General features: G+C 42.7%; 1 protein-coding gene across 2 annotated transcripts in view; it reads right to left on the bottom strand.

Annotated features, from left to right (window-relative positions):
* LOC126236428 (uncharacterized) overlaps positions 1-816 on the bottom strand; it is a 46,920-nt gene extending 46,104 nt beyond the window's left edge. The window contains exon 1 of one of the 2 annotated variants that reach the window (XM_049945734.1): positions 779-816. In XM_049945734.1, the coding sequence (XP_049801691.1) occupies positions 779-805 (27 nt within the window). In that variant the 5' untranslated portion in view covers positions 806-816. Of the gene's footprint in view, positions 1-547; positions 615-778 lie in introns of those variants that run through there. The other variant, XM_049945742.1, reaches the window with a different exon arrangement.
* Between the last annotated feature and the right edge of the window lie 14,952 nt (positions 817-15,768).

The following is a 15,768-nucleotide window of genomic DNA, read 5'->3' as shown; positions in this document are numbered from 1 at the left end:
GTAGTCTAGAGTGAGCGACAGATGACGCTAAGCGCTGTTAAGACTTTCGGCCAAATGGAGACACAGCAGAAGCATGAACCACGACTGGCTCTCTCTGCTCTCTGAGCGATACGGAAAGTCAACAGAGTGCTATACAAGCGCACCTGCTAAGAGACATCAATAGGGACTCGTATAGTGTGAAACGTCCCCTTAGAAAAATTATACATGACTGTGCTTAAACTGACACACAATATATTTTTAGCGCAACGCAATCTGACTTTCAGTAATCCCTACAAGAGAATGGCCCTGAATAAATTAGCCTATACGTTTCACAAATCACTTACCTCACAAAAATCTTCGTTACTCGAACTACTGCAATACAGCGAGCGCCACTACTGCCAGCTGAATAAAAGATTCAAACTACGGAAGGCACTAACTACTGATAGGCATAGTTAGCAAGTGAAAGATTTTAATAGAGAACAAACAATGTATTTACCTTAATAGTCATAATATATATAGCAGTTCATGACATCCATTCTTACAAATGTACTGTTTCTGATGGACACACCTCCAGATTATCCATTCTCAAAAATCCGCCATCTCACTTCCCCACATCCACCACTGATGGCGGCTCGCCTCCAACTGCGCAACGCTACGCGCTGTTAACATCCAGCTGCCCAACACTACGATGGCAGACAACAATGCAAACTAGCCACAGACTGCACACAGCACAGCCAGTGATTTTCATACAGAGCGCTACGTGGCGTTACCAATATAAAAACCTAAACAGCTTACTTACAAGTGGAGTCCTGTGGTCTCTGGTCATCTTTAGAACGAAATGTCTCACTGACTCGGCGTGAGTACCCAGGCGCCGTGGCACAGTTCCCGTTGGAAATTCGGGTCACGTGCCACGCTGAGAGCACACACAGTGATCTCTGCCAACGCCTCCGGCCCCTCCTACCCCTCCTGCGGCCCTTTCGCAGCGTGAGATGGGAGCAGCTGAAAAGTATCCCAACAGACTCCTTACCGGAAAACGGGGTCGTCTTCTGTTGGAGTATCACTCGTTGTTTTCACTCTACACCGTGTACCAGGCTTACCACCTCAGTTGCAGAACAGCCATGAATATCGAAAATTATGCTTACGCCGAATCCATTAAGCGAATTCTGTTAAGAAATATGACACGGTCTTCATTGGTTATAACAAGCCTGACTTTATCAGGGACACATTTTTTGGTCTTCAGCCTTCTCTTTCTATCTGGCACCAGAGCAAAGGGGAACTACTTTTGATTTGCATCGGTGGTAACACACGTGTTGGTGGCAGAAACAATCAAGGTTCTGTGAATAGTGTAGGTACGTGCCAGGTCATGTGACAGGACTGTGCTACGTATGCCTGGAGCCTGTGCAGGCAGTGAAGTAGGTTGATCTATATAAACTTGGCGGAGTAAGATGCGATCTCATTTCTGGGTTTCGTGACACGCCGGTCTGGAATTAGGACATCGAGTGTTCGTATCTTGTTCTACGCACTGGACTCAGAACTCCCGACGACTCTGCGGAAGACGACATGCGTTAGTGGTATTTTTAGACATTAACGCCTCTCTGACGGCAAAGTAATATACATGGCGGCGCCTAACTATTTCTCATCAAATACATTTTGCCTCGTTTTAGAGATTTCTAACCTCTTTTTGTCAGGGACTCTGGTAATAAAGACGACCGCATTATCACAATTTCGTAAATCTCCGACTCTCAGGCATCAAATTTGTTTTTCTTTTTGTAGTGAAACTAGATCACTTTTTTGCTTCCCGACCGCAGATGTATATGAGATAAATTCAGTGATACAGCTCTTTCGTACGCTTGCTCATATGTTACGAGTGAAAATACATTCAGTTCAAAATGGTTCAAATGGCTCTGAGCGCTATGGGACTTAACTTCTGAGGTCATCAGTCGCCTAGAACTTAGAACTAATTAAACCTAACTAACCTAAGGACATCACACACATCCATGCCCGAGGCAGGATTGGAACCTGCGACCGTAGCGGTCGCTCGGTTCCAGACTGTGGCGCCTAGAACCGCACGGCCACTCCGGCCGGCTACATTCAGTATGGGATTTATTTATTTAAATATTTGCTATTGTTGCGTCTGTTGGAATGAAACACTGCCCGAAGTTCACTCTACGTCGATGCGTGAATATCATAGATCTCTTACGTTGACGGCGCCAGTTTTCCGTGGAGAGTAGCTTGAAGTTCCGGGTGGTACGACATTTAAACTCCCACGGCAGCCGGGCAAAAATCCTTATATTGACTGTATTTTTAATCCGTAATTTCCTGTCAGATCTACAAAAAGAGATATGAGACTGAAATTGTCTTACCCTAATTTGCTACTCTGCTCCAAAAAAGTACCAAAATTCCATTTAAAAAAATGTTTGAAGTCAGCACGTTGATTTTTAACGAACTTGCGAAAATGCGCTGGCCATCATTTCATGAGATTTTGGTCGCTATTCACCGAGGAGAAAGGGAATTCCAGGTAGCTTTCGCGAGTGAAAAGTTAAGTGATATGGAAGAGTTCGGCGCCTCTATCTGTATATGAGTGGTCTTGGATGTGGACGTGAATGTGTGTGTGTGTGTGTGTGTGTGTGTGTGTGTGTGTGTGTGTGTGTGTGTGTGTTCCAATACAATAATCCTTTTCCAATCCAGTCTTATTTCAAAAGAGCCTAGAACGCTTTGAGTAATTTCAGCATCATTTGGAAAATATATGACTTGGTATGTGGACAAAATACTGTGAGACAAGAGATCCCTACAGATTAGAGTGTGGGTAGGGACTTCTCGAACGGCTACAGCTGTTTCAACCAAATTCGGCCGTCATGTCATGTGGAAAAAACTGTTGTCTGGATACGTCATCCCTATTAGCTCTAATAATGTAGTAGGAAGGGAATAGCATCTAAAAATAATATAATGGTCGCATCGTTTTCTTAGTCGCTGCGCTAATTGCTGACAGTCCCGTCCTAGTCTACAGGGGGTCCCAGGTGGAATGGTCAATGTTCATGGATATAGCCGCAGCGATCATTCGAAGTAAAAAGTTTAGTAAACATGGGCTCTGAAATGCGCACATCAAGAGCGATGGGCACTTGTTCATCGGGAGGACGACGGTTCAATCCCGTGTCCGGCCATCCTGATGTAGGTTTTCCGTGATTTCCCTAAATCGCTCCAGGCAAATGCCGGTATGGTTCCTTCGAAAGGGCACGGCCGACTTCCTTTCCTAATCCGATGAGACCGACGACCTCGCTGTCTGGTCTCCTCCCCCAAAACAACCCCCCAACTTGTTCATCTTCGCTACTGTGGAACACATCTGCTGCGCAGAACAAGTGTCATAGCTCTTAAGGAGGCATTTAAGGGCTCATGTTTACTAGACTTTTTTGCTTCGGATAATCGTTCCTACCATATCCCTGAATGTTGACTATTCTTCCTGGGACACCCTGAATGTTTGGATCACACGAGTAAAATCGGCAACGATTGATGATCAACTAGTTACTCACTAAGCCATGTTTCATCCGGGCAAAAAAAAAGGGTTCAGAGTTAGCGATATTGTAATCGCAATCCCAGCTTTCGTGGGCACTGGTTGGAAAAAAAAAAAAAAAAAACGAGAGCTTTCGGCAAGTTCGCCAGGTCGGAATATGTGCCTGGTCTCTTTTTTATACGATTACATTGTTTTACTGCTACTACACTGTCTTGTTTGATGTCGACATTCGCTGAATAGGCTGCAGTGCAAAGTGCTCTTTAGTCAGTACCTGAAGCCGTCAGGCCGGGAGAAGAGAGGGAACGCACTAATTAGCTCGTTTCAGAAGAAATACGGTATGTGTGGTCAAACCCATTCTCTGTTGCAATTAAAAGCATATATGCCTTACAGTATGCATAATAAATAAGTACTAGAATTATCCGTCTCATTAAAAGCTTGTTAGTTTTATGGCACCACGTTAATTAAGTTTGCTTCAGACCGGAGACGTTGCGTTTGTTATCCTAGTTAAGAGCAGCATTTTCCTCGGTTTTGTTGCTGGCAGAAAAAAGTTGTACGCCTTCATCATAAATATCCTACATCTCAAAGCTGTCTTATGCACTCATTTACTTTAATAATTGAACTGATGTTGGCCGAATTATTGACCTTGTGAAAGTGTGGAGTAAGTCGCAAAAATTGATAAAAACGAAGTGCAACGGCGTTAGAATGGCCAGAATTTTTATTTGTTCTGCTGCAAGTCACAATGAAAGAGCAGTACGAGTATAGTTGGCGAGCCCAGGCACATAGAGCCAGGTGGACGACAGTTAAAGAAGAGTTCATGTATTTACTGCATACAGTACAGTAGGAGACGGCTATTGCCCAGAGTCGCCATGTCAGCCAGACGGCAGTGTTGAAGTTACGATGTCAGCGTCTTGGAGGTTGTAGGTCTGCGTCTGGCCCAGGCGTGAGGCCAACATGCAGCGACATGCAGTAGTAAGCCGGTCACACCGTACGGTGCAGATGCGTGGCCCAGTGCGGCGAAGGCGAACCAAGGCCCCACCCTAGGATCCAACGATAGTGGCCCGCATACACAAGCCTGCATAGCAGAGTGCGTGCACGCAGGCTAGGCGGCAAGTGAGGCCCAGGTGTGTGTGAACCATGGACTCCCAGGTTGGCGCCCTGAAGTCGGCAGAAGTCAGCCGGCAGGTAGCCATCTGCACGTAGCGGAAGAGGCGTTTAGTAGCAGTGTGTTGGGTGACCCACATCAGGTCGGTGACTGGCGTGGAATAACCTCTCGGAGCTGGCTGCAGGGGGCGACAGACACTGCATAGCTGGAATGGGCGGCACTCAAGGTAGCTCGTCCCATCCCTATTATGATAGGACATCATCTTTCCTCGTGTAGACCAAGGAAGTGGCACAGTTTCAGGCTCGGACGTACAGCAATCCAGGCCACCACTGTGACTGTCTGGTCCCCATACTTCGCTGTGCCGACAGTATTCCAGCTCTGTCAGTTGTATCGAGGCTGGACGATTGGCTCTGTTGCCAGAGCGGAGCGTTCCATCGTGTCAGCTCGAGCTCTCTACAGCTTCGTGCATCAGATTACGGCGACAGCTTTCCTTTTACTTGGCCACGTGCTAGACGCCAAGTTAACTGCAGTGGCGCAACAAAGGGTAATTGTTGAAATTTGATAGAACAACCGTAATGAGTATTTTAATTATAATGGTTGGTGAGGGGAGCGTCACAAAAAACTTCTTTGGGTCAAGTACATAGTTCGATGCGTTACCAAGTCCATTATCCTCCAGCTGCACTCGAGCAGCAGAAAGCCACTTTCTTACCGTTTGTGTGTTATACGCGAAAACTGTGTGCTGGACTGAGATCTGGAGTCGTACCCATAACTCTTCATGGGCCAACTCCAAACTGCCACTGTCTCCTCTGTATTTGCGCCCTGGACTGTAACCCAGTTTTAACTGCCCACATATACCCAATTCGGAGTTCACTCCTTCATGAGGAAAAAGGAATTACACCTCAGGTGCAGCCCTAAGCCTTCCGTCGAGTCAAATTCCACGCTGTGGTCATTCTCTGAGAGATGCTTCTCTGTCGGCTTCGTGGACAGAATCGAAAGGGCGGAGAGGAGCCAGTGACAAATCCAGGCTTCTAGTGGGCCTGTGAGGTGTAGTCATATAGCTCAATAAATAGCACACGGCCGTTAAAGGCGAAAGATCAGGCCTGCAGTTTTTGGCAAATATTCATCCAACATGCATTTCGTCCACAGTAAAAACAGTTTCATTAATTTCTTGTAATGTAGGTCCACAGCTTTTACAATGTTTTTAAATAACGCTACATTCGCTTTTAGCTGTTCCTGTTTTTACTTCACTACTGCAGTTTCGGCATTTGTGCCACTTTCAAGGATAACAAAACGTATTTGGAAAAACATAATATGAAATAAACAGTATGTACAACCAATTTTACAGTTTTTTGAATTTACATAATTACAAGACTTTATGTTATGTCATAGAACTAGATTAAAAATGACGTTGTTCTAGGATTGTGTTATTCCTACTAGTAATACAGTCATTAGTTTTTATTGATGACGTGAGTAGGTTCGTTATTTACTTTTTGCTAGCAGTGAGCCAACGTGAAGCAGAGATAACAACGAAAGATATATCTACATCGAAGTATAACTAGTCAGCAACGTCATGATTCTCCATTTTAAGCATTGTAATCTGGAGCGGACCAAGTGGACTTGCTAGTAGAACTGAAGAGTGCCATTTACGAAAAGGAATATGGTAATATTCTTAACGCGCAAGTAAAATGTAAATGTCGTATGACTAGGGCTTCCCGTCGGGTAGACCGTTCGCCGGATGCAAGTCTTTCCATATGACGCCACTTTGGCGACTTGCGCGTCGATGGGGATGAAATTATGATGATTAAGACAACACAACACCCAGTCCCTGAGCAGAGAAAATCTCCGACTGAACCGGGAATCGAAACCGGGCCCTTAGGATTGACATGATGTCGCGCTGACCACTTAGCTACTGGAGGCGGACAACGCGCAAGTGAAAGACAACGGAACGAGATTTCTTCAGGGCCTTTGGGAATCATTTTGATAGAAAAATTTGCACTACTTCTTTCACGAAATAGTGAAGGGTTTGACGAGCGTAGATAACACACCTACGGAAGCGTCAGCACACTTGGAGTGCAAGCTGGTCAGCAGGACGAGGCCTGGTGCGCGGTGCAGTGTGAGGTGGCACGACTGTGGACGGAAGTCGACGATTTTGACAGGTGACGAAAACCCACAGGCCAGTGTGTTTTTATTCTGTTTTATTTTATGAACCTAGAAAATGTGTTGTAGACTTTATTGTGGTTTGACCTCAGGAGTTGAGTTTGACAACCAGGTGATGAGAGCATTGTTGGGTTGTGTTAGGAAATAAAACGGTTGAATGCTACCATTATCAATACTGAAATATTACAAACGCTACCTCACATCCTTAAAATGGATAGTATTAAACTACAACAACAATATTTTTAATATATTCCTGTGACATACCATCACATTTATAAGAATATAAATGTTGACAAACTGCAAAAATTAGTTGTACATGTTTTTATTGTCACATTATCTTTTCCAATGCACTGTATTATTATACTTTGTAGACGCTTGAAAATGGCGCAAATGCGGAAAATACGATTACGAAATAAAAAAAGTAACAAGTAAAAGCGAATATGACGTTACTTAAAAAGATTCATTTCAGTATCTTTTTGTTAAACTCTTCCAACTTAATCCTGCAACTTTCTGGAGTTCTCGTAAAAACTGCGTTTCCTTGGCTTTCTCGCTGGCCGAAGATGATTTTTGACTCGGAATTCACATACAGCTTGAAGCGACATCTATTCAGTCAGCTGTACTACTATAGTAGGTGGAAATGCGTAGGTCAGGGTTAATAGTGTGTGTAAAACCTTATGGTATATGAGATAATTTGCAGGTTTTCTGTGAGGGCAGATGAGACTTCATACATGTGCTATGCACCTCACTATGTGTTCTGCAGAATACAAGGAACTCAGAAAATCTCTCTTCGACGTAGAATTAGTAGACATAATGCATCTCGACGTTTTGTAGTTATCGAAGGAGGTGACGTGGTGGTTAAGACATTGAACGGAACACTGCTCAGATCCCCCTCTGGCCACTCGATTGTTGCTTTTTCATTGTTTGCCTTCATCACTCGAAGAGCACGGCGATGTGGTTCTTTAAACGATGCTGCGGCTATCTACTCTTAATTGTCCCCACCTTGTCACCTGCACTTAACACTCGTTCTCGATATCGACGGGACAATAACTTTTTTCTTTCGTATTAAAATGTTTATTGTGACCACAGTTCTCATACCTATAGTTTCATTTCTTCAAATGCTTTTCCCTACAATCCAGTATTCTCTAGTATTCTGCAATCAAGTATTGTCTAGAATCTGCAAACAATAGAATCCGACATCCCCTTACCAGCGGAAATACACACTGGTCCTGTAAAAGATGGGAGATTCCTACATCTACATCTACCACCACCAAACCTTACGGTGCGTGCCAGAGGGTACCTTGTACCACCAATAGTCGTCTCCTTTCCAGTTGCACTTGCAAATAGAGCGACGGAAAAACGACTAGATATGCTACCGTGTGAATCCTAATTTCTCGTATCTTATCTTCGTGGGTCTTACGCACTATGTATGTTGGCGGTAGTAGAATCGTTTGGCAGTCAGCTTCGAATGCCGGTTCTCTAACTTTTCTCAGTAACGTTATTAGAAAAAAACATCGCCTTCCTTGTAGGGATTCCCATTTGAGTTCCTGAAGCGTCCCAGTAATACTTAGGAGTTGTTGGAACAAATTGCTTCGATGTTTCCTTTTAATCCGACCTACTGGGGATCCAAAACACTCGAGCAGTACTCAAGAATCGGTCGCATTAGTGCTCCTTTACAGATGAAGCGCACTTGCCTAAAACTCTCCCGACAAACTAAGTTGACCATTCGCGTTCCCCACTACAATCCATACATTCGCGTTCGCTTTGCAACGTCACGCCTAGGTATTCAATCGACCTGACAGTGTCAAGTCGTTCATTGAAAAGTGACAGTCTATTTTTCAAACGATTTCGAAGCTAATTTGAATCGCTTGATGAATTGTTATGTTATTACTTAGGACCCATATACGTAATTTCGCCTTTTAAGTTCTGCAATGTGATTTTCAAAATTTTCGTGTCGTAGTGTTTTTGGTAACAGTACGTCCATCCATCGGTAAGAACACACATCGTCGATGTTCTTAGTACTATTCGCCTACAGACAACTGGATGGTAAAAAAAAGCATCAGATATATAATATTTTCTAATATTAGAAATCTGTAGTAACTCTGTTTGTCATACTGTCAACTTTCTGTACCATTGTTTAAAATAATGATATCTAATTACCACGTAATTACTGTAATTCACAATACGAAACTAAACTGAGATTGTAAACGAAGTGTGTATTTAGTCCATTGGATTAATTATTGAAATTCCTCCGACACTAAAAATAATGTATTCATATCTCAGCCGGCCGTGGTGGTCTAGCGGTTCTAGCCGCGCAGTCCGGAACCGCGCGACTGCTACGGTCGCAGGTTCGAATCCTGCCTCGGGCATGGATGTGTGTCATGTCCTTAGGTTAGTTAGGTTTAAGTAGTTCTAAGTTCTAGGGGACTGATGACCACAGCAGTTGAGTCCCATAGTGCTCAGAACCATTTGAACCATTTTTTCATATCTCAAGCGGGAAACATGGTAGGAATACTTGGGATATGTAGTTTCAATGCAGTCAGCAAAACTGTAATCAGCCGGCCGCGGTGGTCTAGCGGTTCTAGGCGCGCAGTCCGGAACCGCGCGACTGCTACGGTCGCAGGTTCGAATCCTGCCTCGGGCATGGATGTGTGTGATGTCCTTAGGTTAGTTAGGTTTAAGTAGTTCTAAGTTCTACGGGACTGATGACCACAGCAGTTGAGTCCCATAGTGCTCAGAGCCATTTTTGAAACTGTAATCAGCATTGTCTATTTGAATCATTTTACCTATTTTTCCATGAAAACGGCAGATATGTATTTGACCTTGTATCGTATTTCACTTGTAACCACCGAATGATAATGTTTTCTGTAATTTTAAACAACTTCTGTGACTGTAATTAATGAAATTACTATGTGTAACAATGTTCCGATTGTCAATGAAAGTATATAAGACTCGTGAGAAATCGCGCGAGGGGGCCTACAAGGGCTCAGAATTTGAGCTGCACTGTGTGAGGTTACATCAACTCAAGAAATAAACAGTATTCAGAGTTCCAAATCTGAGTGCACCTGTATCATTTTTTGACATTTCGTGTTATTAGAGTACGATGATGCTCTCTGGTCCGTCACCACTTAAGAAATTTGTAGGAAGAATCAGCTGCAGCGGGGCAACGAAAAAAAGTTATTTTCACACCAATGTGTTTTTTGAACAATCTGAGTTACACCTGTCCAACGTCAAGAGCTTTTATTTCAGCTACCTTCTTCAATATTCGTAAAGACTTTTACTTCAATTTATTAATTTTTTTCGCCAATTATTATCCTCAGCAAAGCGGTTACAACGCAGCACAACCAAAGCTCTATTCGCTCATTACGGGATTGTTTTTCCCACTCATCTGCACTGACGTACATTTTTATACATTTAGAACCAGTTGCCATTCATCACAGCATTTAGAAATTTTTGTCTAAGTTATCTTGTATTCTCGTACAGTCACTTAACTTCGACACCTTACCGTACACCACACCGTCATCTGCAAACCCTCGGAAATTGCTGCTCACCCTGTCCGTCGATCATTTATGTACGACATAGAGAACGACAGCGGTTCTATCACATTTCCCCGGGCCCCCCCTGACGATACATGGTCCTATTACTTAAAAAGTCTTCGAGCCACTCACATATTTGGGGATATACAGGGTATTACAAAAAGGTACGGCCAAACTTTCAGGAAACATTCCTCACACACAAAGAAAGAAAATATGATGTGGACATGTGTCCGGAAACGCTTACTTTCCATGTTAGAGCTCATTTTATTACTTCTCTTCAAATCACATTAATCATGGAATGGAAACACAGCAACAGAACGTACCAGCGTGACTTCAAACACTTTGTTACAGGAGATGTTCAAAATGTCCTCCGTTAGCTAGGATACATGCATCAACCCTCCGTCGCATGGAATCCCTGATGCGCTGATGCAGCCCTGGAGAATGGCGTATTGTATCACAGCCGTCCACAATACGAGCACGAGGAGTCTCTACATTTGGTACCGGGGTTGCGTAGACAAGAGCTTTCAAATGCCCCCATAAATGAAAGTCAAGAGGGTTGAGGTCAGGAGAGCGTGGAGGCCATGCTATTGGTCCGCCTCTACCAATCCATCGGTCACCGAATCTGTTGTTGAGAAGCGTACGAACACTTCGACTGAAATGTGCAGGAGCTCCATCGCGCATGAACCACATGTTGTGTCGTACTTGTGAAGGCACATGTTCTAGCAGCACAGGTAGAGTATCCCGTATGAAATCATGATGGGTGGAAGAAACTAAAATGAGCTCTAACATGGAAATCAAGCGTTTCCGGACACATGTCCACATAACATCTTTTCTTTATTTGTGTGTGAGGAATGTTTCCTGAAAGTTTGGCCGTACCTTTTTGTAACACCCTGTATACCGTATGCTCGTACCCTCGTTAAGAACCTGCAGTGGGGCACTGTATCAAATGCTTTTCGGAAATCTAGGAATATGGAATCTGCTTGCTGCCCTTAATCCATAGTTCACAGCATATCAAGTGAGAAAAGAGCAAGCTGAGTTCCACACGAGCGATGATTTCTACAACCTTGCTGATTTGTGGACAAGAGTTTTTTCGTCTCAAGTAATTTTATTATATACTAACTGAGAATATGCTCAAGAATTCTTCAGTGGAGCTCCGCCATTACACCAGTGATGCAAGTGAAGCTACAAGGCGATGAAATCGTAAGTGATCATTTGTCATATATAAGCCTTTCACGGTATTTTCGCAGCACATAACTGATGCAAAGCTATCTGCATCCTGCACAGGCAGAAGACATCACTGACATCGATTTCTGGCCATTCACTGCCCTTTCCCCCCCCCCCCTCCCCTCACACACACACATACCGAATACCACACCAGCCACTACAGTAACAAACAATGAACAAAACGTTCTAGGTTAATCTAGTTTTAGTTTATTTTTAAGTAACGTTTCTCTGTATGTTTCCATGTATAAACGCCTGAAGATGAACATAACATGTTCAAAACGCGTTGTATTATGTTAGATTAAACATAAAACAAAAAATAAAAAGTGATTGGTAACGGAAATTACAAATAAATAATAATAAAACTTCAGCTTTTCTTTTATTATCGTCTGTTCCCACATCAGATTGGTCAACGAGTGACTGGGTAGAAGCCTTCAACCCGCGTAGCTATTTTAGAAAGGACCAGAATTTTCTTTGTTTCTCGGCTAGATCCTTTGCTTACGTAATACTGGGGTCTAATGTTTATATTATACGTTTTTATATTTATGTTATATTATACACTTTTATTGTTGTTGTTATGCTTCGCGCTTCGCTCTTTTTACAGACCCACGAATCTCTACTAACATTTGCCTGTCTTCATTTGCGCGTTCTCTTTTGAAACGAGAGAGCTACATTCTTTGCTTCCTCAGCATTTTCCAAATTTTGTTATTAAACCACTGTGGGTCTTTTCCGTCCTCACCCATTTACTCGACATATTTCTCCAGAGCGGGATTTATAACCTGTTTAAATTTGGCTCATAATTACTCTACCACCATTATACTGGATTTAAATTATGTCAGTTAATTGTCTAAGTGTGATGCTAACAACTGCATACCGACTCTTTGTAGTTAAAACGCCCTCCTAGCCTTCTTGTTTCACTTATTAACTTCAATAACCATCGTCGATATGATATCATGATCACTAATCCTTATCTCTGTATTGACACCATCGTTAAGGTCAGGCCTGTTTGTAGCTACATGGTCTGAAAATATTTTCATTGCGGATGGGTTGTCTAACTGTCTGTTCAAGACAGTTTCCAGAAAACATGCTCAATATTATTTCACAAGACTGCCTGTACGTGCCACCTGCAATGAATCCAAAGACGCTCCAATTTACACTCTGCAGGTTAAAGTCGCCTCCATCTAATATTACATGATCAGTGTATTTCCGCGCTACTGAGCGTAGACTTCCTTTGAACGACTCTAAAACTGTCACGGCAAAATCGAATGGAATGTAAAAACACCCAACAATTAACTTGCTTTCATTTATACCTGTTATACGCGCCCAGATAACTTCACGGCACACTCAAAATCTACGTCATTAGAAACAATATTTTTATTGACTCCAGTGAACACTCTCTCTCCTATGGTGACTAATCTCTCTTTCCGACACAAGTTCCGTGACTCGCTAAATATTTCAGTGCTTACTGCTTCGAGTTTAAACCAGCTCTTGGTCCCGAGAATAATTTGAACGCGACAGATTTCCTCGAGGAGAGTAAATTCTGGTACTTGGTTAATAATGCTTCGGCGTTCAAATTTTGAACCAGCTTTAAACATTGCAAGTCCTATTCTGCTTCTTCCTTCCTCCATCTGCAGGTATTTGTTCACGTACTCAAATTCGTCTCATTCGGAGAATTTAAAGCAATTCTGTAGACATGATTTCATTTCAATACATCAATTATGTGACTAGAGATCTACTGAAAGACCTTCGAAAACTTTTCTCGTTCAATTCCTATGTCATTACAAGGAACTATATGGCTAGAAGGACATATTGAGAAATGTTAAAAGATGTTGTTCCCAAGGAAAAACGCAATTTTAGCGTTACAGACCTACATAGAAATTGTATTTCATATGTACTTCACTCTATTTTCTTTCTTTTTTAAAAAAGTTTGTTATTTTATTAGCTTATAAGTTTCCTACTCTACAGTTCCAAAAAACAGTGAATTAGTTTACTTAAACCTCAACTTTATCATTTGCTTGATGTTGTAAACTCTTTACAAAGACATAGATGGAACAAAGCTGTAACATGCATACGTACCTCCCGTCACATTTTGCTACAGAAGTAGCAAGTAATTTTTTACAATTTTTATCCGATAAATGGCAAATTAATTGGAACTACAATTTCTAGTGGGGCAGAGACTGTGAATTGTTACCCTGTTGCCTAAGCGAGAGAAATGGTAAGGCTAAGGGATTTTGAAGTATTGCTTGCCTGTACCGTGGAGCACGCAGTGGCCAGCACTCGCTGTTCGTTGTCCGCTCGCCGAATGTTCCACATTTGGCAGAACTTTAGGCGGTGCCTCCCTCTGATGTATGGATGCTTTTACTCCCGTTGTCTCCGCGTCCATATTTCTCTTACAGCCACGTCCCGTCGGCACCGTTTACTTTACGTTTTACGTTTCCGGAATATGTCATCCGTGAATCGTTTTGATTGTCTTTTTTGTGCTTAACTTCCTGCTACACTAAAACTTTGTTGGTAGTGTTACGCATAAATTCTGTTAGAAAAGAAAAATATTCCTACACTGACTTAAGAATCGTTTCATATTTCACCCAGTCGTCGTAATTATCTCCTTCCATTGTATGGTTGCACGATAAGACTACGGAAAAAACTCCAACGCCTTTGTGCTCAGTTCATCTTCTCCCCGCTCCCTTCCGTTTGAAGTAAGTGTCCACATTCACCTGGTGGTGATGTGCTAACTTCTTCCTTTGCACAGGCAGCATATTCCGATACAGTCTCTACAATACTGATTGAAAAAGAAAGATGATACGAACTGTAACGTCCACACGATTCCCACAGGCAGCAATGCTGATACAATGCAGGACGGCACGCACGAGGTATAATATGGATCCATTCAGCCTCTTTAAGGACAGCTGAGTAGCAAAGTATAGTCGAACCCCGGTTTCTATAACTCATGTCAGTAGCTGAGACAGCGGTGTGCTGAGTACATCATACAGCTTCCAGTACAGTTTACCAACGTTGCCTTGCGGCAGAGCATGAAGGAGTGGTGGATCGATAGGTCAACATCTCGTAGGTCGTTAATTTCAAGGACGTAAGCTTAGACGTTACTTTGAACTTAAAAATGCGCTTTGAGGGAAGTTGTGGTCGTTCCTCGCGATCTGTCTCCTACAACTGCATCTGTGTTTCGTAATAGCTGTAGATGCGCAGCTGTTGCATTGGTGTCAGTAACAAGCAGTATCATGTCCTTGTGATCCGAACGAAAATCGTCGGGTCTTTCAATGTGGATGGAGCCTTTTCGACTCTTTAGGGCGATGAGGTTGATGTTTGTTGGCATTTTCAGCATGAAACTGTAACAAATTCTTGAGACACCATCCCACAATACTGCTACGAAACATTCTGTCAGTTGTCTTGCCAACAGCAGAGAACTTGTATTTGGTAGCCAAGTTGTTCGTGAATAACTGTACACGCACTGCCCACACACATCTTCAATTAATTAGCAGTATCACTTGTCGACTGGAACACCCGACTGAGAGTGGAAAAAGATGGTATAGGGAAACTGCGTGTAGAGTAGCGTGTAGGTAGCCATTTAAATGTTAGAGCGATAATATTAGAAAGAAATAAAGTTAAGAAAATATTATGTTGGACGCCCTAACTTTTAATAATAATTGCGTTTGGCTCAATGGCCGGATGCAACTCTTTTAAATGGACGCCACTTCGGCGATTTGCGTGTCCCTAATCAAACCCAGTTATCCAACCGTGGAAAGAGAGGTTGAAGTTTAAAATGGAATCCGAACCACGTGTCGTTTCTAGCGACTTCTCACATCGTCGAGAGGTGAAGGTTAGATCACAGGCAGACTGATAATTTCCGTGGTTCGGTTTCCTGTTCCGCGCAGATCCACCATACCACGAGATCAATATTCGGTGTGGAAAAAAAGGAAATAAAAGGAGATAGATTATCATGAAGACTCACATGAATGTTGTTCTATACGTGAAGGTCCATTGTTGTGCCCAAGAAAGTGGTCTACGGCAAATAAACAAATAATAATAACTGTGAATTATAATAAATCGATCACGGCATCGATGTGATTGGTACTTTCGATAGGGCAAAGACGGTCGTCTGCTGTGGACGTTCTCTACCTGCCTTACAGCACATCGGTCCTTATCATTATCGTGCTCTGTACAACAAACAAACATCCGTTTTCGTAATATGTCGTTAGTAGAGAATACATACAACAGACATATAACAGATGCAAAATGAATTGCTGCTGGGAAAG

The sequence above is a fragment of the Schistocerca nitens genome, chromosome 1, assembly GCF_023898315.1.
Source record: "Schistocerca nitens isolate TAMUIC-IGC-003100 chromosome 1, iqSchNite1.1, whole genome shotgun sequence".
In the NCBI taxonomy this organism is placed as follows: domain Eukaryota; kingdom Metazoa; phylum Arthropoda; class Insecta; order Orthoptera; family Acrididae; genus Schistocerca; species Schistocerca nitens.
The sequence above is the reverse complement of the archived record's forward strand: the minus strand, read 5'-3'. Positions and strand labels throughout refer to the sequence as shown.